This window comes from Argiope bruennichi, chromosome 9, assembly GCF_947563725.1.
Source record: "Argiope bruennichi chromosome 9, qqArgBrue1.1, whole genome shotgun sequence".
In the NCBI taxonomy this organism is placed as follows: domain Eukaryota; kingdom Metazoa; phylum Arthropoda; class Arachnida; order Araneae; family Araneidae; genus Argiope; species Argiope bruennichi.
In genome coordinates, this window is record NC_079159.1 from 54,490,785 (window position 1) to 54,515,166 (window position 24,382).

Sequence of the window (24,382 nt, forward strand, 5' to 3'; positions counted from 1 at the left end):
TAAATTTGGTGATTCCATGTTTCAAAACTTGTTAATTACTTTCAAGAATTTTAATCATGATAGTAAATTTACATAAATGTGCCCATATTTATAAAGGAATTACTTTTAGAAATTTTGATGTTCGATAAACATGCAGTAGGAAATTGAATGAATCAAACGTTGTTCGATTTTAAATCTTTTGCCGAAAGCGAAACATTTTAAAAACATATTTTTCGATTTAATTATAGAAATTGGATATGAATTAAACTAAAAATTTAATTCCAAAATTATTCAAAAATATAATTATAGGATGAGATAAAATTACAAGGATGATTATTTTATATTTTAGATGAAAGAAATAGAAAATTATATGCACTGAAAATATAAAGGTAATGATTGTATCTGAGAATGTTAATATTTACAGACAGCTTGCAATGATAGGGACGTGAAGGATGTAGGCAGAAAATTTGTGAATTTCAATAGGTGTAAACTATTTACCGGCCGCTTGATTGCGGTTCATACAACTCTATATATGAGAGGATTGCATACTTTAGTTCGGTATAAGTTTGTGAAGGTAGGGAAAGTCACCATAATTTGCGTGCATTTTTTTCTTCTAAAATTTTTTCTTAATATTTTCCGTTAATTATCAATGATTTTATAAATTATTTTCAAATTTAATCTCAACGAAATCACTACACAGACTTTCGCAAAACAAAAGAAGGAAATATTCCATTTTTCTAAAAATATTTCTTTTGCACAATGGATCCAAATTTATATGATAAAGAATATGAGTTCGATGATTACTCTATTTTGTTTAAATTACCACCACAAATAATGTTAAAACTGAGAAAGTCATTAAATATACACTTAAGTTTGCAGAATTTTATGTCAGTTAAAATATAATTGATGCAATAATGACATTACTCATATTTTAATACATTATTTTTAAAAGGCTTATTTCTAATTGATTATCTTCTGATTTCTTGATATTCCTATATTTTAAAATTAATCTTAGCATTTTTAAATTCTTTTTAAGAATTCTAGAATTATTAATGAGTTTTTTTTTTCAAAGGATCTTCAAACATTCTAAAATATTTTATTCAGTAATCTTTTTAAAAAAATATGCAGCTTTCTGATATCGATTTATTTTTAGTGCCTTGAAATTTTTAATATTAATGTAAACACCTTTTTCAGTATAATAAACAAATATGTGAACTATTTTACTAATTTTTAAAAAATCTTTTTGAAATATATGGAATTCAAAAGAGAATATTTATTTGAGATGTTGAAAATTTCTTAAAATGTTTTAAATTAGGAGCTGCAATTTCCAAACAATCAAAAATACTAGATTTTGGAAACAACTCTTTAGAAAAAAAAAAGCAACCTTTATAATTATCAGAATTATGATAATACTTTTGTAATTGATAATTAATTCTACAACATAGACAACAAAATAGACTTCTCACCCATTCTCTCGCACGTGCATCCACCCCACTCATATACATACGCAACAACGTAACGATAGGAAGTAGAAAGATTATAAATAACGGGAACGAAGCTAATGCGAGGGAGTGTCCAAGAATGGTCTGCCTCTCCCTCCGGTCAGAAAAAAAAAAGAAAAAAAAGAAAAAAAAAAAAAAAACCTTGAAGGTGTTTTTTGAATCTTGAAGGTAAATTTTCTTTGACAAGAAATTTTAACGATCTTCTTATTGTCAACTTTTCTTTATTTCATGAACCACATTATGAGATTTACTGTGTAAATATGAATAGCTGATCTTGGACGCTGTTAGGCATAAAAGTTTTAACTAGTCCAGTTGACATTTTTGAAGACAGAATATAATGTTGCTTTTGGCCAATTATATTGCAGCGAATTAAAAGATTTAAAAAAATCGTTCTGGAGAAGAGGCAACCTCTTTTGCAAGAAAGCAAGTAGCATCTAAATCGAAAACATTATTAGAACTATAGCATTTATCGAGTTGTTAATGCATTTTACAAAATGAATAGTTTGATTTCTAAAAATTGCATGCTTCTACCAATCTCAACAAGTGCACGCGGAAAAATTTTCAGTTATTTAAAAAGTTAGAATTTATAAAATTATATTTCTATTGCAATAGTTCAGAATAGGATTCAAAGCACCATGAAATTTGTAGTGTAAATTAACATGTCGAGAAAATCATATAGTAAAGCATCTTAATAAAATACAACGAAAAAATTGAGTTAAACTGCTCTAATATCTTTAGGAACTGCTATCATTATAAACTAGTTTATCATTTTTCTAATAAAAGATAACTTGCTCAATAATGGTTATGCTTACTTTGTACTATCGTTTTTATTTAGGATAATTTAAAAGTCCTTTTTATTTGTAATGTGAGATGTAATATGTATGTGTTTTAGGGAATGGAAAACGGAAATGGAAAGTGTCCCAGATATTTGCAAATATTTTTTTTTACGTTTAATTACATCGTATATGCTCTAATATTCTTATATGTAAAATTTTTATGACGAAAAATGTTGAAATTTCGTTTAAAGAAAGTTGCTAAGAAATAGAGCGTTATTCTAATTGGAATCAAAATCTTATAATTTGATGGCCAGATCTCATTTCTATGTTTTTCTTGAGCTGACATTCAATTTAAAATATTTCTAATTGAAGAAACAGAATTGCAGGATTAAAGACAATTTTTTTTTAAATGTGGGATTAATTTTTTTTTTAATATGTACAATCAGAATAATTGGCTACACAGCAAAAGAATTTCTGAAAGGATTTTGATAACATTTTTATACTTCGTTCATACAATGGACTATTCAATTAGAAAATAATTAAAGATTTGGTGAAAATTTGAAAAGATCATCATTACATCTCTCCGCCCCGTCGGACATATCATGACTACGCTTTGTCGGATTCTGATGTTACTCTTATATCAGCCTCCCGCAACAATCTTAAGACTGCTCCTCGAAGACCAATATTAGTGCCTTTATTTTACTCTTCAAGCTAGTCATTCACGAGCGCTCAATGCCATTTCATTTCAAATTCTTGTTGTTGAAATTGCAACTTTCTCTGTTGATGGAGGAGAGAGTTTCACCCATCTCTTCCAGATATTTCAATCACTCCCTCCCCTCCGGCATTCCCCATCCGGCCCATCCAAATAGCACGATTATGTTGGAAATTCGAATGGGTCGAATGCTAGTCTCTCTTTATATTTCATGCTAATTTGAATGGATTTTCTCAATGAGAAGGAAGTTTGGAAAGCCACTACGCTTTGATGATTGGAAAAAAAAATTAAGAAAAAGAAACCCATTCACTCTCTCCCCAACGCCATTTATCCTTTCTACATCAATCCGGTTTCGGCTGTCGGCGTTTCTCACATAAAATTATCAATATAAGCAAAAGGTCGGCAACTCAACTCTATTGTTTGTGGTTCGCTGTCATCACATGGATTGAATTGCCGCTGACGCTAAAAGTTTTTTATTTGCATTCCGTGCTAGTTTGAGCTAGTTAGTCTAGTCATGGAAAGTTTTATTTACGAAACTCTTCCCTTTATTTTGGGGTTATTATGTGTACTTCTCTGCTATTTGTATTATGTTCATGCATCCAATAAACCGGATTCGAACCATAACGCTGAGAAAAGAAATGCAGGTAAAGCTTTCCTTTTCTTTATTGTGAGTTAACATTTTTTCCCCCTAATATTATAGGATTTCCTTCTTCAATATTATTTCAGATTTGTACGCTTAAGCGAAAAAATGAATGAGGTGCTAAGGATTCTATTCTGAAAAAAATATTGTTGTAGTGTTTAATAATTTGGAATCCTCTAGCTTTGCATAAAAATTTAAGCTGATATAATTGCTCAAGACCTTAGACTAAAATCAAACTATTCTATTATATTGTAAATTAAAAAGTGATAATTTATCATCAAAATTATAACATTTATTATAATTTATTTCGATCCTTATGTCTTATAGGATTAAAGTGGCCTTTAAAAATTATTAGTTTATAATTTTAACTAATAATTTTTGGATTAGTATCCTATGCAAAGCTCATATTAATTTATTAATGAAAAACAAATAAATTTTTCATGCTATTTCATTCCTAGGGAATAAAATTGTACTCTAGAGAGAAAATTTTAGAAGTATTCTTCTTCTTTTAGAGATTTAATAAAATATATATTAATGATTGATTTAAAGCAGATAGGAAGAATCTCTTTAAAATAAGTTTAAACTAAAATGCTTTATACTTTATAAATGTAATCAAAAATTGATTAGTATAATCAGATATCTCTTATTATGTCTAGAAACTTCGCTGTCTATACAGAAAATCAATGTTGAAATGTGTTTTTGGCTAATTATGACAGGTTAAATGGTGCATAAATCTATTGCAAATGCTCTGATGTTATTTATTGTATATTTCTTTATTCTTTTTATATTTAATGTTATTTATTGTTAAGAATGTTGATTCATTTATGAACAGCATAGCTCGATGCATAAAAGATCATACTGAAATAAATTATACTGTTGAAGGCAGAATATTTTAATATAAATAAAATATTCTGTTTTTCAGCAATTGGTTGGTATATAAATGTGATTTAATTAATTAATTTATTATTTAATATATAGAAATGAAATATTTTCATAACTGTATATATCAATTTCTACATTAATTGCTATAATTTGTAGATGTAAATGACGAGAAACCTGCAGCTGAACAACAAGCTCAAAAGGTTTCATCAAAACCTAAAAAGATTCCTGTGGTGAAGAAAAAAGAAGTAAAGGACACTTACAGCCATCCTTGGTTACTTACTAATTTGAAAGGACATAGTGGAGAAATCTTGGATTTGGATTTTAGTGCAAATGGGAAGCAATTGGGTTCTTGTGCTACTGGTAAATAATACTTTTTTTTTTTTTTTTTTTTTTTTTTTTGTAAATCCATATAATGGTACATATTAGTTTACTTTTAATTTTTTAAGTAATGATTTGAATTTTGATAGTTTCATTTTGTTTTGTATTTTATATTAATAATGAATGAAATTTCTTATACTTTGGTTATCAGCTGATTTTAACTAAGATTTATGCTCATTACTTTTGTTAAGATTTTTGAATTGGAGAAATTTATTTTTGTGTAAACTTCCATTAAATATTGATTCAAAGAAAGTTTTGTTTTACGGATTGAAATTCTTATGTTATCTCCATATATATATATATTCATTTGTATTCCAAAATGTTAACATTTCTCTGTTTTGTACCAGTTTTTGTCAGCATTAATTATATCAAAAATATGTATTAGTAAAATGAATGTCCATTAGCCTACCAGCAACCAAAATTTACCAAGTTTATAAACTGTAATTAATGCTTAATTTCTTATTTTCTTCTTTTTGTATTGTTGTATTTGGTGCAATTGTGCACAGTTTAGTGTTTATCCAAAAAAAAAGACATTACATGTTAATATTTATTCTTGGTGGCCTCTGTTGCCAACTTAATGAAAATACCAAAATTTTAATTTAAAAAGTATATTATGTCATTTATTTTGTTACTGCTCTTCTTTTCCTCTATGATATTTGAAAGTATTTAAGCTTATATTTTAAAACCATGCACAGTTGTTTCCATTTTATTTACTGAAGAAATATTTTTCTGTTTTCTTATAAAAATTATTTGTGCTTTGTATAATTCTTTTGAATAGATTTTTGTTGCTTTCAATTCTTAAAATTAAAATTCTCTAGTTTTGAAAGAGTAAGTTTAGGTTAGATCATAATAAGAAGTCTACTTATTGCAACACTTTCTTTTGAACCAAAATCTAGAAAATTTTGTCAAAGTATTGCGGATTCTAGACCCATAATCACTTTCTGTTTAATTGTTATTATGTTATATATACATTAATATTTGCTGCTTTTGGTAACAGCTGTTATTTTATCTGCTTTTTGGTTTGACAGAAATATTATTTGTTTTATTTCAGTCAAATCTCCCATGCATAACTTGATATTATGATTCTCTAAAAAAAGGAAGAATTTGACTAATGGAACCGAGTTCCATTACATCATAGTATCATTAATAATCTGAATGTCTGAGTAATTTGTTTTAATTTGCACATTTATATTTTTTGAAAATATGTATAATAATTTAACTTTCTTATTCCTGTTATAGCACAAATAATTTGCAGAGCCTTTCTTAGCTTTTAATAATGAAATAAAATCATGCAATTAAATATTTGATGAAGCAATGAAAGCAAGTTTGAATTTTATTATTATAAAGAAATTTATTATTAAAAACCATATAAAATTATTAAAAAATGTGACACTTCTGGGGGGAAAAATACATGTTAATTAAATTGGTATTATTCAAAAGAAAAGATTTTTAATATGACATAAAATACAGCCTTGTGCTATAATATATTTTTTGGAGTGATTGAGCAAAAATGCCAAAATCATTTAATTTTTAAAAAATCTAAATAAAATTTTAAAAAACAAAAATGCTTCAATGTATATATTATCACATTCCTAGGTATATTTATACCAAATTTGGCAACTCTTTGACAAACTAAGTGTCCTATAAGTAACAACACACTCTTTCTCTTTTATTATTAGTAGAAATTTAATATTGTTCATGCCTCTGTTCATTTCGTTTTGTTCATGAAGTAAATAGAGTAATTTTGGATTTGAGAGTATTTAGGGATAAGTTGCAATAAATCTCGATAGAGTTCTTGGATAATTCATACATCATTATACTCTCCCACTCTGAATATGACCTTATTTATTTAGTTTATATATTGTTGCACATCTGTATGAATATCTTAATTATAAGTTGTTATTCTGTTTTATGCATTTTATACTTTATTGTGTGTTTGTCATAGTTTTTTTCCTGTATTTCTCAACAAATATCTGATATTTTCTTTATCACTTTAGATCGTGCTGTGATGTTATGGGCTGTGAAAACATTTACTGAGAAAAATCATAGGTAATTATAATATTTATCTGAGAAGGTTTGTATCGATTTTTACTGCTCTGCTATATCTGGAAATTTCTTATATAATAGTCACATTTAGGGGCAGCTTGTTTGCCCAGATCATCAATGTTTTATGTTTTTAATTCATGAATATAGAATGCATTTATTTTTAAATTTATTTGTTATTTGATATCACTGGGAAAAAAAAATATATTTGAATCAATGTGCTGCTAGTTACTGTGTGTGCAGTCATAAAGTGCATATACTCTAGAATAAAAGAAGGAAGTGAAAATCTATTTTGGAGTTAATTTTGCAAAGAAGCCATTTTTTGAAAATCTTAATTTTAACATTTGCAAAACCTATGATTGAATGTTATGTTATATGAATTTAAATAACTTGTTATATTAAAATTATAATTAAAGATATAAACATTGTTACAGATGTATGGTGTTTTATCAGTCGTTATGTTTGGCATTTTGTTCAAATGGCATAATTATAGGCCAATAAACCAAAAACTAGATTTTATATTTTATTTAAAAGTTCACTGACAAAGCCTTGTTTAACAAACAAAGTTTGTAAAATGTAACATCAAATTATAGTTGTAGACTGTGTTGATATCATTAAAAAGGTGAATTTTTTTTAGTCTTAAGATAATGTAAAATCCATTTTTCCGAAATAATTTTTTTAGATGATTTTGTCATTAATTTCCATATGTAAGTCATAGTGATTAGTCATCTGACTGTTTAGCCAGTTTATTTATACATATTTTGTAATTTCTTTTGCATCTTCCTTCCTCTGACAGATTGGAGTTTTTGGTGATATGGCAAGCTCTTTCCGAAGCATTTTTAATAATATTTCACTTCTCTGCTAATTAACAAAGCAACAAATAAGTATAATTCTAAAAACGTTTAATAAAACAGTCTAAAATGTGTATGCTACTTTTTAAAAAAATATTTGCTTGTCATTTGACAGTAAGTAATAAGAGCAATTTCAGGGCTGTGTATTTTAGTATTATATAATGTAATAAGATTGCACTTTTAACATTTTAATTTTTTATCATAATTCATTTTAATTTTTATCATAATCAACAAAGTATCAATTAAATACTTTCTAATGCATATTTCTATAAAATATTTTTTTAATTTAATTTTATTTTAAATAGTTGAGAAAAATAAAAACTGTAAGCTTTTGGAAAAAATATTTTTATTGATTGATTTTATGCTTAAAAAATATTGTTTGAATGTTTCATTTTTTAAAATTTTTAGGTCTGTTCGTGCCAATATTGAATTTGACCATGCTACTCAAATCAAATGGAGTCCTGATTCAAAGGCTTTCATAATATCTACTGAAATTGGTAATACCATCCAAGTTTACAAAGTTGGAAAGAAAAGTGATGGTTCTCTTGGAAACTTTGAATTGATACTGACTTTCCCAAGTACCCATAAAGCTAATATCATAAATATTGGAATTGCTTGCAATGGCCATTTTATCATGAGTTGTTCTTGTGATACTACAATTATTGTTTGGGATTTAAAAGGTAAGCTTTAAATATGATCTTTTCTATTTTAATTTCCTTTTATATGTGATAAAGTATTAAAATAGCATTATCATAAATGGTTTATTAGCTTGTGGAAGTAAATTTTTTCACTTTGAAGGCAGTTACAAATTTTATACTTGTAATTTTTGAGTATTTACCCTCTTTTCTTACTGCATCAGTATCTATATGATGACTAGATTTAAAAGGAGGAACAAGAAAGTTACTCCATCATGTCTTTTTCATCTTTCAATAATCTTTAAAAGAAGCAAAGCATATATATATATATATATATATATATATATATATATATATATATATATTATTAAAACTTCTCATATTAAGGAATATTTTAAGGATTTTAACTAACTCCAATAAAAAAATTGATACAAAGTGTTCCAAATACATTCTGGAATGAAAATAGTAATGTTTTAAGTGGCAATGTTTTGTATAAAAGAAGCAGAAATTTATTCTTGTTGTGATGCTTTTAAAATTCTACTCGTATTCCTGTATGACTCCTTCTTCAGAAGATATATTTGATTTTATAACTCATTTGCTTGTGATCTCTATATATCAGGTTTTTTTTTATTTATCAGTTTTTATTTATTGGTACCAGTTTTGAAGCAGTGATTATTCAGTTTTAATGTCCCCCCTCGTCTCAACTGCAATATTCTTTAAAAATTAGAAACCAGAGCTTATTATGAAGTTTTATTTAGTATATCATTTAAGGGTATTTTAATTATAGTACATTTTTATTTTAAATTTTAATTGCAAGCTTATGGCTGGATGTGAAGGAAAATTAATGAAATATACCATTTTATAGCTTATATCTGAAGTCTGAATCTTGATTTCACTCATTTTTTAATGACTAATATATATTTAAAACTGTGCTGATTGATTTGTGATGTGGAGATTGAGATATGATAAGTTATCCTTTCTACCTAAATTTTAATTGTAATTAAAAATGATTTCAAATTATTTTGTGGAGCTGCAAAATGGGACATCAATCAAAAATCATATGCAGATGCATTCATAGATTCAGAATGATTAAAATAAAAAATATATATATATAATTTTAAAGTGTTATGAAATGAAATTTTATGATGAATGTATATTTTTCTGTGGATTACCTTAGTGTATTTAAATTTGAAACATATATAATTTTAAAGTGTTATGAAATGAAATTTTATGATGAATGTGTTTTTGTTTTTCTGTGGAGTACCTTAGTGTATTAAAATAGTTTCATTCTAATTTATTTATTCAAGTTCTATTCCTCATTTGTAGGGCAAGTACTTGCAACTGTTGATACCTTACATATCAACAATTATTATGCTTGTGTGTCTCCATGTGGAAGGTTTATTGCATCATCAGGTATATTTCAACATAATTTTGTATTTTGCCAGATTTTTTTTAAAAGTGTTTTAATTCTTATTAATGGTACATCATGTATATTTTAATGTTTTTGGATCATTGTATCAATTCAATCATATTCTGATACTCATATTCAGAGATTTTAATTAAATGTAGTATGCTTGTTTCTTTTATGAGCTGAAGCAGGCATGTAATTAAATTTTATAGCTTGAAAGTTTTTCAGAATTTCACTGCTTTTATCAGTTAGGCCTAAAAATCAAATTTTGATTAATTTTTTTAAAATAAATTCTATTTTATTTATCAACACTTAGAAATTTTCAAGTGTATACTTTAATATATGAAGAATACAGAAAAATGTTAAACAATTAGGAAATTTTGTGAAAATGGAAGATTTATATCCTGGCTGTTTTATTAATTTTATTTATAACATCTTATAGAATTTTGATATGACAAGTTTGATGTTACATATGATATTTTAAAGGCAATTATATTATGATATTTATATAATTATAATAATATTTATATTATGATATTTTAAAGGCAAAAGAAGTCACTATTAAAGTTTTTGCATTCTTATGAATTATCAGTATCATTTTTCTGGTTCAAATGGGAGGATACATTTGCACCATCTATTTCTCATTTCATTGATGTGCTCTGCCCCTTCCCATCAAAAAAATGTCTGCAAGAACTTACCAATTCTCACACTATGTATTACATGTTCAAACAGATCTTGGAAACATGTTACAAATTATTAAAGAACAATAGCCCTAGAATAATAAAATATTTGTAGCAATATGTTTTTTCACAATATATCTTAATTGCAAATAGTTGCTTAACTTTGGCATTAATTATTAAAAAATTTCTTTTAAAAGCCTGTTTCAAAGCCAAACTTATTATCTTGATTAAATTACTTGGTATTGGTTATTTTTTATATTTTTTAAGACAAAATATTTAATTTAAAACAAATGAAATTTGAATTTAATAACTATAAATTAATACTTGAATTTGAAAATGTTTTCTTATGTGGTAAAAAAAAGTTATTTTCAAATATCTTTTCATTTTCTCTTTTGATCTGTGGAACATCTCCATTAAAGCAAGAATAACTTTTTTTAATTGTCTTTTTCCCTTTGGAGGATATTCCATTTAATAGAGAACTTTGTATTTTATTTTAAAATTACAGGAATGATATTTAGTTTTTTTTTTTTTCTTCTTTCTAACTATGTGTATATACTTGCCAATTTAATTTTTTCCCCATGTTTCTTATATATTAGTATATATTTGCAAAAATTTTCATTCAAATTTGCTTATAAATATGGAAGATAATTCATTTTCTTTAAAAGTACCAAGTTTGATTCATAGTCCTAACCTAAAAAAAAATCTTCAAATTTTGAAAAATTTACCAGGGTGTAAGATCTAAACAATTTGAGATAGTGCAAAAGTATTTTATTTCCTTATTTAAAAAAATAAAATATCAAGAAACATATATCAAGTTCTATCAAAGTCTAGAATTATGGAAGTCAAATTGTATGTTTTTGTTGTTGATTTGATATGGAATGACCTTTATGTTGCAAAATACCTATTATTTTGTATATGAAAACAACCTTTTACCAGATTACTTTGAGATGCATAATTAAAGAGCAAAGTTGAAGACATATCACCCTATCATATTCTTAAATTATAAATGCTGAAAAAAAGAGAGTTGACTACTTATTGCAATTATTAATTGTATGCATTTGAATTTTATTATGATGGCTGTATATAATTTAGTATGATTATATATATTTAGCTGAATTTTATTACTTAAATGCAAAATTTAGTTTTACTCAGACTTCACTGAACTGTCAGTTTAGAAGTCAATATCTTTAAAGTTCCTATTTAATTCTATGAAATACAGTATTGATAACTGATTAATTAAGGATTAGAACTTATTTTTTTTATCATGATTTCATGCTAACTTCAATTCTTAATTATAGATTTACTTATCCAATTTAAATATTTACTTCTTAGTGAAAAAAAATGAACAATAAAATAAAATTTTTTTTGATATGCAGTTTCACATTCAATTGGTTAAGATTTGCCAGATCAAAAAATATTTTTATAAAAATAGATACTATTATTAATAGATACTGATTATAAAATGCATGATCATACATACATTTTGTATTACAGTTTTAAGATAATTTTGATTTGTGCGTTGTCGATTTCAAGATTTTACTGTTCTTTTATGCATTCTTTTTAACTTTTAGCTTTTTATTTATTTTTAAGGATTTACTCCAGATGTTAGAGTTTGGGAAGTAATTTTCTCTAAAACAGGAGAATTTAAAGAAGTGAAAAGGGCATTTGAGCTAAAAGGACATACATCTGGCATTTATTATTTTGCTTTTTCGAATGATTCCTCTAGGTAAGTAGTAAAAAATCAAAAATTATTTTAATTAGGTTCTTAGCTGAATTATCATTATATTTTTGAAGATTATATATTGATTAGTCTTTTTTCAAGCACTAAATATCAAACATATGTGATGAATTTTTTGTAATGGCTTTTGTGGTCAAAGTTAAACCACTGAAATAATTTATTATATTTTAAAATGTTTTAAATGAATATATGTTTAATTTTGTTGAAGACCCACACTCATTTTATAAAGAACATTTGGAATTTCATTCTCATAATTTTTTTTTTTTTTTTTTTTTTTTTTTTGGCTGGTTGCGAGCGATGATTGGTCACAAAGATAATCATCAGATGTTCTCATGATACATGGAAAGCACATTATCTATAGGAATTTTAATTTGCTTTTAAAATGCCATTTTATTTATAAATTGAATCTTTATTGTTAATACAAATCTGACTTTGGTTGTAAATAGGTAGATTTTAGATTATTTTCTCATAATTTACTAAATTTTGATACAAATAAATGTTTTTTTTTTATCAAAATATGGAATAAAGCATGTGCAAACTGTGCTAATAGATTCAGGGACATTTAAGCATGTGTTATAATATTACTATGAATAATTTTAAAAAAAATCCTCTTTGCATGCATACAAAAATGTAATAAAATAAAGTGTTAATAAATTTATTAGTATAATTAAATTGATGTTATTGTTTACACAATAAATAATTTTGAAATTAATTACAAATTATGAATTTTAAAAAAGCCTTATGCATATGATATGTTTGTGCTAAAAATACTATTTTTTCTAATATTTTATAAAAAATGTTATGTGTTGCATTTTATATTATGTTTATGGAGTTCTGTTTGCTTACTTTGTACTACCTTTTCAGAATGCTTACAACATCCAAGGACGGGACATGGAAATTATGGGACACAAATAGTAAGCTTTTTCATTGTTTTTGATAAATCTCCAATATATTTTTCAATTAATATTTGTGAATATTTTTAACATTGTGTTATTTTCATCATGATATATATTTAATTGACAAATATTTCTCTCAATTTCAAGGAACAGTTGTATCTTTCTATTTTTCCAGACTTTAAAATATAAAATATTTATTCTTTTACTTGATCAAAGAGCTCTAAAATTATGTATTATTCAACACATATCTGTTTATATTTTATAATAAATAACACACATATATGTATTAGATAACGGATATCTTGCATACATAAGTTTTCCAAGACCTTTACTTTATAAATGTTTTCAGAGAATTATTATTGGAGAAATGTCAATAATTGTATTTCTACATTTTATAATTTTAATCTTTCGAAAATCATATTCTTCTTTTACTGCTGAATCGTGAAATAATATAAACAATTTAATTCTATCATACAAGAGTTCGCCAATTTAATAAATTTATGAGAAATTGATAGTTTAAATTTTTGTATTTTCATAAAAGTTCTTTATATTTGATATACATTTGATTATATCAACCAAATAAAAATATTTTTTTAAATATTCAATACAATAAATTATATGTGGGTTATTTTAAATTCTTTAATAATATATTTAGTATTAAAGGTGTTGAAAATATATAATTTACTGCTAAAATGCATGGTCATGAAACTATATATTTTACATGGATATTTAAATTTTTCTTAAATGGCACACATCTGAGATTTAATTATTTCATTTTCAAATACTGAATTATGACTTTAGAAAATTTTTGATTATTTTACATTTCTGGATAAAATAACAAAATATTTTATATATACATTATACTTCATTTTTTAAATTAATATTTAATAATAAAATTTATTCCAGTTTTAAACTAATCAAAAAACATTTTACTGTCATTTTTATTTGTAATAAAATAAATAAAATTCATAAAACTAATTTCTGCAATGTATGAATTCTTTTTTTTTTTTTTTTGACTTACAAATTTTTAAACTCTTTGATCTTTTTCCTCTGCAGTTGAATACAGTAAAGGACAAGAGCCATATTTATTGAAAAGTGTTAATCATGGAATCAATTCTAAATGTGTTTGTGCTATTTCACCTGACGGCAGAACTGTTGCTATAGCATCTGTTTCTGCATCAGATGTTTTTCTGTATTCTGCTATAACCGGTGAACTTCAAGCTGAATTGAAAGAAATTCATCCAGGTATACATATACTTTCTATTTATTCTTTTTTTTTAAAAAATGTTGCCAATAGGATTACATAAATTGGAGCAATTTATGTAATTCTAATGACTTCAATTTTATAAATTTGGATTTAGATGGCTTAATTCTAGCATATTCTATATCTATAACAATGCTTTCAGATCTACTCTTATCTAAAATTCAATGCACATTTGCATGATTCTTCTTATAACAGACAAAGTATAGCATTGCAATTGAATGGAAAGGTTACCTATTACAGTAACATATAGCATATTTGTATTGATTAAAATTAATTAATAAAAAAAATCCTTTTTTCTTTTTTAATATGAGTGATATTTTGTACTTCCTATTTAGCTTAGTCACAATCTTGATTTATGTTAATCAAATAGCAAAGCTGAATCAATTATATCAAAATTAAAAACAATCCATTCATCTAGAAATCCCCCTTACTCTCTTAATATTGGTAATATATAACAGTATATTAGGATTTAAAAATGTTACTTTTAGTACTGAGATAATATACTATATATTTGTGATAGGTCACTATCACTCATATTATCACTTAATTTCACAAAATTCCATTTCCTTTTCTGGTTCTTTTAATCTTTTGTGAATTGAATAATTCTGCTTTATTAACTGCTTATTTTTGAAACTATTTGAATTTTTACCCTTTCCTTGGCACATCTTCTTTTTCCCCTCCCCTATATAATAAAATAATATCAAATAATTACCTCCCCACAATAATTTTCTCAGAATATGGAAAAAAAAAAAGAAAAAAGAAAGAGATTCTTATTGAGCATTTCAAGATGATAGTTAAATTTGCATTTAATTTTATGTTTACTGCATTGCTTAACAATTTTCTAGCAATCTAAGTTAATAGACATTTCTCTTGATTTTTCACTATGTTTTTAATAACAAGATCAAACATTATCCAATGTTTTTAAACTTCTGTGTAGGTATAGAAAAATCCATTATTGCATTTTAATAAAATAATTACATTTATGAGTAACTTCTTTAAAACATTTTATTATGTTTTATTAATAGTAATTAAATATCACACATTATTTAGATATTTCATTAAGATTTTTTATAATTTCATTATATAGAAGAAAAATCAATTTGAGAAATATTTCATGAAACACTAATATGAATAAACTCAAAAATCATTAAAAACAGTGTGATTAATTAAAATATAGGGCCTTTGTGCTGGACGGGAAACAATTATTTCTTATGATTAAAAGGATGTGTAGAATTAAGAACTAATAGGGAATGAGAAAGCCTTTATAGTCTTGCAATAATTTATAGTTGCTTTCAATGTTCTATTTCAATGTTGCTTTATTTGTTCTATTTTGTGAATGTTTTCTACCACCTTACAACAGGCTATGTAAAAATTGCTATTCAGTTATTTCAACAGTTTTGGAAATTACATTAGATAATTTAAATAAATTGCATGATTTTATTAATCTGTAGAATAATATTATTCTACATAGCCGGCATAGCTAATCATCTGGTTTATCTGTATATAAAGAGTATTTTGCTACTTATATGCTATCTCTCTCTCTATATGTATATATGTTTGCAAATGTTGCATCTGAATAGTGATTAAGTTTATATTATCAAATTAATGATTACTATTTTTATTTTCTTTTTTAGCTATTAAGATCTATTGATCGAAACTTTGAAATTAAAGTTATTAAATATTGGGTATATTTCCTTTAATGATTAACTTAAGATGAATTTCCATTATTTGTAAGTTTGGAACTTCATGTTTTTTTCTAAAATTTATCCCTATATGTAATTTTACTTTCAATTAATAATAATTGATATTTCATTTTTTAACTAGAATTTAAAAGAAAATTAATTTTTTTCCATTGTTGAAAGATTTGAATAGATACCATCATTCTTAGCTTAACTATTTAGCATATGATATATTTTCTTAAACTGCATGCAGAAGAAATTTGATTTGTTAATGCATGAAGTATTATTTTTGTAAGAATTATTTTGTCAATGATATGCATGGCATTGAGAAGATATATATAAAAAATGAAAATAACATAATTTTAAAGAGTAGTGTTTTTCAAAGAATGTTTGTAATTTGCATAAGTAAGTAATTTTGTTTTTCTTTTAGTCTTGCACTTTCTTTATTCTTTTCTAATTTGTTGCTTGTAACAAATATGATACAAGAGTATTGTTTTCAGGACCATAGATTAAAGTTGAATTGGGCAACAATTGTGCCTCTTTCTTTATTGTTTCTTCCAATATTAACATTTTATTTTTTAAAATTGATCATTTTTCTTAATAAAGTAGCTTTATATTGAATGAGTTTTTTTAGGAACATCTTGTGAATGTGTACTTTATTATTTTTAATATCTTCTAATTAAAAGAGATGCTATCCAAAGTTATTTAACATCATGCAGCATGTAATATGAAACATAAACGATGTAATTAAGGCAAAAGTTTTATCAGCAAAATATATTCAATGTATATACTTAGATTAAAAAAGTCTATTTTCTAACTGTTAAGAAAGTAAATTCATTAGTTTATCTAGATTGATTTGTTTCAATTTTTCTCAACTGAGAACAAAGCTAATTTGGCAGTCTTGCCTCTTTCATATTGCTTTGCAAGTAGTCTTGAATTAATATCAGCTTTTACAATGGCTGTTCAAATTGAGCTACAAATGGAGGAACCATTAAGTTTGTTTGCTGTGCATATATAAGGAAAAAAAATCTTAAAGTGTTTTTTTTCAACAATTCTATTTCTTTAAGCATTATTTTTTAAGGTTCACTTTAAAAGATTCCTTAGTTGAAAATAGTTGGAAGGAAAATTTTGATGTTATTTTCATGAAAAAGCAGTTGATTTTGTGCAAAATTTCAGAATTTCTTGTTTGGTTCATAGGAAATTCAAGTTGAATTATTTGCTAAGTATCAAGAACAGTTTCCACCATTGAAATGAAGTTGATTGCACAAAGTATCTCTCATTGGAGAAAACACATTTATCCTAAAATAAGATTCTGAATTCTTTAATGATTCATTTTTTGCCTTTATCATGTTTCTTCAATTGGCTATTAATTATTTATTACATCAGCTATAATACATTTTACTTATTACATAAAACTATATAGAAATTGTACTGATACTTGTTCATGATTAAAATTCTTCAGCTTCTTCTGCTAAGTGATCATCTCCTTTTCTTCTAGAAGTACCTCATTCATTTAGAGGCCTCAAATTGAATGTCCAGTTTTCTAAAATCATGCCCACTACCACAATCAATTGTATAGCAGCAAAATATGGTATTCAGTACTGTGCCTAGAGCTACTAGTCATTTGTTCTCAACGATCCATCCTCACCTCAGATTCAACCTAACTGGTCAGGAGATAAATGGGTATCAAGCCATTGTTGTAACTGCTGTAGTTACACTCTAAATTTGTGCCTTTCCCTTTCATCTATGATTGAAAGGAAATGAGAAAAGATTATATTTGGCCTGTTTGATGAGTTAAGAAATAATACATGTCAATGGTTATTTAAAAATTGTTTATTAGCAAGGACCTTGTCTTTATCAAGGATAATCTTCTTACTAGCTTGTGTAATGTCTGATTTAATGAGGGGTTTTGAAAGATGTCAGTAGTATCTCTCGTCTGTCTCAATTGTATTTTGAACAAAGTAACTTTTGCTTCACTCTTTTTTTTTTTTTTTTAAATTTACTGAGATTGTTTTGCATTCCTTTGAGATATGGAAGAGAAGTAAGATGCTTTTGACAAAAGAAAGTTCCTACTGTCATTTCTTGATAGAAACTACTTTAGTTTCGACATTTTCCTTGGATGGTTTCTCTACATAAATATTACCTTCAGACAAAGCAAACAGTAGATTTCTAAATATGTGTCCTTTGCTAATATAATATCTGAAAGATAAGGAATTGCTTTTTCTTGCCCACTTTTCACAATAGTAGAATCAGTATTTTCTGCAATAGCTCTTATTTCAATCCATTATGCAATCAATTTCTGCGATAGTAATTGAATAGGCTTGTATTATTTTTTCCATCTGCAAGAAAATGTTCTTGATGAACTACATCAATCAAGTTCTCAACAAAATAAAAACTGAAGTTATTGTGTTTTCCTTCTTTTGCTAGCTTTATATAGCATCATGTGGTTTTCCAAAATCACTATGTAATTTTCTCATGATGGTTAATCAGATAAAATCCATTCTGATAACAAATAGAAGGAAATTAGAGGCCACCATTTGTTTTAATTGAAGGCACAAACTACTATTTGCATTGCTGTTACTATTTTTTATATTACTATCTTTATTACTTTTTAGAAAATGCATCATAGAGCCCTGACTCTGCTAACTTCAGTATTCTACTCTGTTGACTGATGATGCAAATCGAGATAAATTTTTTAAAAATTGATTTATCCTCATTCATATTTGTAATAGTTTTCTTTTAAAAATAATTAAAGATCAATAATTATTGACTCAGGGTCAATGATTAAGTTCATTTAAGAAGATCAATGACAATTTTTTTTTTTGTTTGAAATCGCCAAAATTACTTCCAAATGTACTTTTTATTCTTTGAACTCCGGCCTATAAAGTTTGGTTTATATTTGTTTTGGAGTTACCTATGATGCCTCTTGACATCAGCAAAGCCAATTAAGAAAAAGGGCATGGTTAAGAAACTACTCACAAATCTGTAATTAGTTTTGTTCATTTTTACTTTCCATATTATGTGACAATTAATATGCTGCTTTCCATTTGTAAAGATCCTATATGCAAATTCTTCTATTAACAAACATATGGTAACAATACAGATGATTTATCTTCGCATTTTGTATACAAAGAATCAATGATTTTTCATTTATTAGAATTTTTTATGGATACATAAGCATCTGTTTGATCATATGAGACCAAACTCCTGACTCAACTAAACCACTTGTATTTATTATGAAATGGGCTCTTTCCTTCAAACTGCTCAGTCATCTTTGGTCATTTAGTTGCTAGTACAAATATATTTTGTATATAAAGACTGGTGTGTTCTGCACACTGACAGATGACCATATTAATTATTACAATACTTTTCAATAAGTTATTTTTTTATCGATGAAATCATATTAAAATGCTGCCTCCACAAAACTGCAATAGATTCGTTCTGCTTAGTAAAAAACAAACTCGGACTTTAATTTTTTCTGAAATTTAGATTCTTGGTGCCATTATGAAGTATTACAAAAACTAAAATTTATGTAATGTGAAGAATAAAGAGCATTATTATGCAGGCAGGATCTTATGTGATGGCAGGGAGGTTTTTTAGTTACCTAGTTTGTGCTTTTAATCACCACTTTATTCAATATGTAGAATACATACATAGAATTTTCGAATTATGGAAAGAAGCACAAGATTTTTCTAAAGTTGTTGCCTCAACACATTGAATTGAATTAACCATTGCAATATGTATTTTTAGAAATACCATTTTCTTATCATTTTTTTTTCTAAACTAATGATTATATAAGAACGTAGAGCTATTTTTAAAGTAATTTTATTTTGTCCATAAATGAGAACCTATAGTATGTTAGAACCTATAGTTTGTGAGATAATCAAGGAAAACTAGAAAATAGGGGGGGAACCCCTACTTTTGGCACTTTTTTTCTATTTCCTGTAGATTCCCCCAAAATTTTAGCAATTTAGCAGAGAGAGGGAGAGAGATGATACCATTTAGATTAGCATTGACATAATTTGTTTACATAATTAGAATTTTTTTTTTTCTAATGAGATATTTTTTCTTGAAAAGTTATTATATTGTTAGTATAATGTAATTTCTCAAATTTTAAAAATAGTGTTCGAAATAAAAAAAAATTATCCTTTCTTTTTCACTCTGGGCACTGCCCTGATGATAATTATGACTTTGAATTATTTGAATTCAGTTTACTGAATAGTTTTAATTTTTTTCCTTCTAATGAAGTAGTGTAATGTTAGTTGAAGGATATTTATAATTTGGCAGTAACACTTGCTTCATCAATAGTTAAAGAAAATATTATGTTTTGGTTGTATAATTTATTTTATTATGCATTTTTTAAAATGGATTGCATTATAAAAGGGGTATTTGTTATATTATAATCAGTAATTTTCTTTAATTTTTCTATTCATTTTTTCCAAGATATACATATTAGTTATTATTTCATTTGAAATAAGAGTTTGTTCTCTTCATATGGCCGTAAGATACAACAAATGCGAGATCATCGGTCATCACATATACTCAAGATGTTAACGAATGAAATACAACTTTTTTTTAGATGAAACATTTGTTGAAAGTTTGAATATAGGAAATATTTTTCAAGAATTTAAATGAATCCTAATTTGAGGAAGAGTATGGAGTTTATCTCAATTTTGTAATTTGGTTTATATTTTTGCAGATCCAGTTCAGTGTTTACAGTTTTCTCCAGATGGTCAGTATTTAGTTGTGGCAGCAGGAAGACATGTCAGAATATTCCACAATGTTCCTGGATTCCAAAACATAATCTTGGGCTTAGAAGAAGCAAAAAAGAATGCAAAAAATGCATCAATGAGGGATCGTCTACAGGCACAAATAGACGAAGCTAAGTAAGTATAAAATATTTTCTATGCTTCATTTTTTTCTTCTTCTTGTATAAAATGATTTTTCAGAATATTTCAAAAGAATAATACAAACATTTTGTTTGAAATATATGTAATATAATATGATGCATTGAGATGATTGGCAAAATTTTCTCAAATTTAGGGAGATATAGAATTAATTATTTTCTATAATTAACTATTTTCAATTTAATATCAGTATCTCTGTATAGTGAAAATAAATTTTGTTAATTACTTCTGAAAGAAAAAAAAAAAAAAAACGAAAATAAAATGAATAACATATTTAGAAAAAATGTCAAGCAAGACAAATAACATTATTACAAGATTAAAATATCATCATGCTCCAAATGAAAAGAAAAATTAACTTTAATTGTAAATATGTGCTATAAATTAATTTCTTTACTTTGAAATCACAAATTTAAAAAAATGAATCTTCATTTTTATATTGTTTAAAATTGTGCTTTCGAGTGATGTGTATTTATTTGCTTTTAATGATTATTTATATTTCCTTTTTCAGGGTGGTGCTGAATACTTTTGGAAAGAGTTAATTTTTTTAATACTTTTCTACAAGTACAAAATTACATTTTTATACTGAAATATTTTCAGTACATCTCATATACATTTGAATGGTCCTTCAATAAATCATGTCAACTGTATTGCTTCTGTGTGTTTTTTTAAACTTGTCTAACACTAATTATTGAAACATATTTAAGTTAAAAATCAATAAAGGTATTTTCATGTTTAAAATGATTGGCAAAACTGAATAAATATTCCATTCAAATTATATTGATTTCCTGATTTTTATTTTATACTAGTTGCCTTTGAATATATTAATTCATTTGCTAATATTAATGGCTACTAAATATTTCAATTAAATATTATTAAAACCATATTTAATATTTTTATTTAAAATTTGATTGGTATATAATTCATACTATTTTAGAAGTCTTGTAACAATCTACTCATTTTAAAATAAAATCTCATCTCATTTAAATATAAAATTGAATATAAAATCTGTTCATGACACAAAATATTTAATTGCTATTTAACTGTGCATTTTTCTAATCTTTTTATTTATATCTTCTTTATTAAAAATACAAGTGAATATATGTGTGTTGAAAATCTACAGGCCAGACTGTCTGAACCAGAGTATCAAATTTCGCTCATATATACTTTGGAGGTTGGGATGTGCACTTCGCACATTCAAAAAGAGTTTTACATAGATTGAAATTCAAAAAATTATCTTTTCAATGATAACCAATATTTTTTGTTGTATAGTTTTCTCTTTATTTTTAAAATATATTTTAAGTGTATTTTACAACAATGCTATTAATTGTTGAAGTGAAACTCAAATCATTTTTATTATTGTATTTAATCATTTTTATTATTGTATTTAATCATTTTTATTATTCTTTTTGATTTTGTTTCCATTGTTTATGATTAAGTTTTGAAGATACATTTTATGTCAATTTTTTAATGTTGAGTAAGTTTTAGTAATTTTTTTTGTACTTATGATTAAGGTTTAACTTCAGTATTGGTAAAGAAATTTTAAAGTGTGGGTACTTTGAAATAATTCTGCTTTTAACTATGATATAACAAATTATATAAAAATGTAGACAGAAAATTGAGGAAATACATTGCACAATAAATAAAACAGTGTAATACTTCGAAAGTAGCCTGAGTTATACGGCTATCAAAATTGGAAGTTCAAATATATTCTATTGGGTTGGCAACTAAGTGATTGCAGATTTTTTTTTTTAGAAAATCAAAGACAATTTTTTCATGGAACTAAATAACTTTATTCTGTAATGTATTGCCCATTTTGATCAATGACCTTTTGCTATCTTTCAGGCAGCATCATAATCCCACGTTCATGAAACTTCTGGTTTTTATTAGCAAAAAACTGAATCAGGTACGATTTGACATCATCATAATTATTGAAATTTTTACCATTCAAGGAGTTTTGTAAAGATCGAAACAAAAAGTAATCAGATGGTGCAAGGTCAGGACTATATGTTGGATGTGGCAAAACATCCCAACCAAGCTCCAATAATTTTTGCCGAGTGACCAAAGATGTGTGTGGCCTTGCATTGTCATGATGGAATACACCTTTTCGATTTGTCAATTCGGACCGCTTTTCTTCAACTGCATTATTTAATTTCGTTAGTTGTTCAATGTAGACATCAGAATTGATCGTTCGATTGGGTGGTAAGAGTTCAAAGTAGACAATTCCTTGGTAATCCCACCAAACTGATAACAAAACCTTCTTTTGATGAATATCAGCTTTTGATGTTGTTTGAGTTGGTTCACCTGGCCTGCTCCACGATCTTTTCCGCTTGATATTGTTGTAAACAACCCATTTTTTCATAGCCAGTTATCAGTCGTTTTAAAAATGGATCATTTTCATTACGTTTCTTTAGCAAATCGCAGCTGTTAATGCGTTGCGTTAAATGCGTTTCTTTCAGTTCGTGAGCAACCCATGTATCGAGTTTTTGAACATAGCCAAGTTGTTTTAAGTGATTTTCAATGCATGTATGTGATACATGAAGCTTCTCTGCAATCTCACGTGTTGCACTGCGACGATCCGAATCGATTATTGCTTTGATTAGGTCGTCATCAACTTCAACTGGACGACCGGAGCGTTTTTCATCTTTGAGTGAAAAATCACCAGAACGAAATTTGGCAAACCAGTTTTGACACTGCCGTTCTTTTAATGCTTCGTCATCATAAACAGCACATAACTTTTTATGAGCGTGCGATGCGTTCTTTCAACGAACGCCAAACGAAAACTAGGCAACCGATCAAAAAACTTTTTTTACTGATTGACAGCTGAATTGCCAACTATCAAATAACAAAATGTGTTTTACATTTGTACTACGTCTGCAAACCTAAAAATTCAACTGAAGCCATCTATGAGTGAAATCCGCAATTACTTAGTTGCAAACCCAATAATTGGGGGAAAACAAGCCTGGATGAAATATTAGTAGCAACAATGAAAACTATTTAAGTTTCACTTCAACAATAAAATATAAAATTTTCTAAATGTATACTTAAAAATTAAAATTAAAATAAAATGTGGCGAAAAAGCTGGTATCATTGAAAAGATAAATGTTTTTGATTTGATGATGTAAAAATTATTTTTGAGCTGTAATGTTTTTCAAAGATATGGCTAAACAAATGTCGAAATTTCCTGTAATTTTTATCATAATTGTAATTGAAGTTAAAAAAAAAATCAAAAGGGCACATTTCTACCCATCCAAACAATATAAGTACCAAGTTTAGTAGAGCAATAAACTACAGGCATACTCACAGTCATCTTTATTATTAGTAGAGATAAAAGCTCCTGCTGTCTTTCATCAATTGTCGATATGATCCCCTTACCTTCCACTAAACTCCATTTTCAATATATATATATATATAT

General features: G+C 26.1%; 1 protein-coding gene across 1 annotated transcript; it reads left to right on the forward strand.

The window, feature by feature from the left end:
- Positions 1-3,369: 3,369 nt before the first annotated feature.
- Positions 3,370-21,617, forward strand: LOC129985341 (transducin beta-like protein 2). Its single transcript, XM_056095329.1, has 10 exons — positions 3,370-3,613; positions 4,648-4,851; positions 6,867-6,918; positions 8,172-8,443; positions 9,725-9,811; positions 12,077-12,212; positions 13,089-13,138; positions 14,177-14,365; positions 20,763-20,949; positions 21,479-21,617. The coding sequence occupies exons 1-10, from the start codon at positions 3,484-3,486 to the stop codon at positions 21,507-21,509; spliced, it is 1,338 nt and encodes a 445-aa protein (XP_055951304.1). The 5' UTR covers positions 3,370-3,483; the 3' UTR covers positions 21,510-21,617.
- The last annotated feature ends 2,765 nt before the right edge of the window (positions 21,618-24,382 follow it).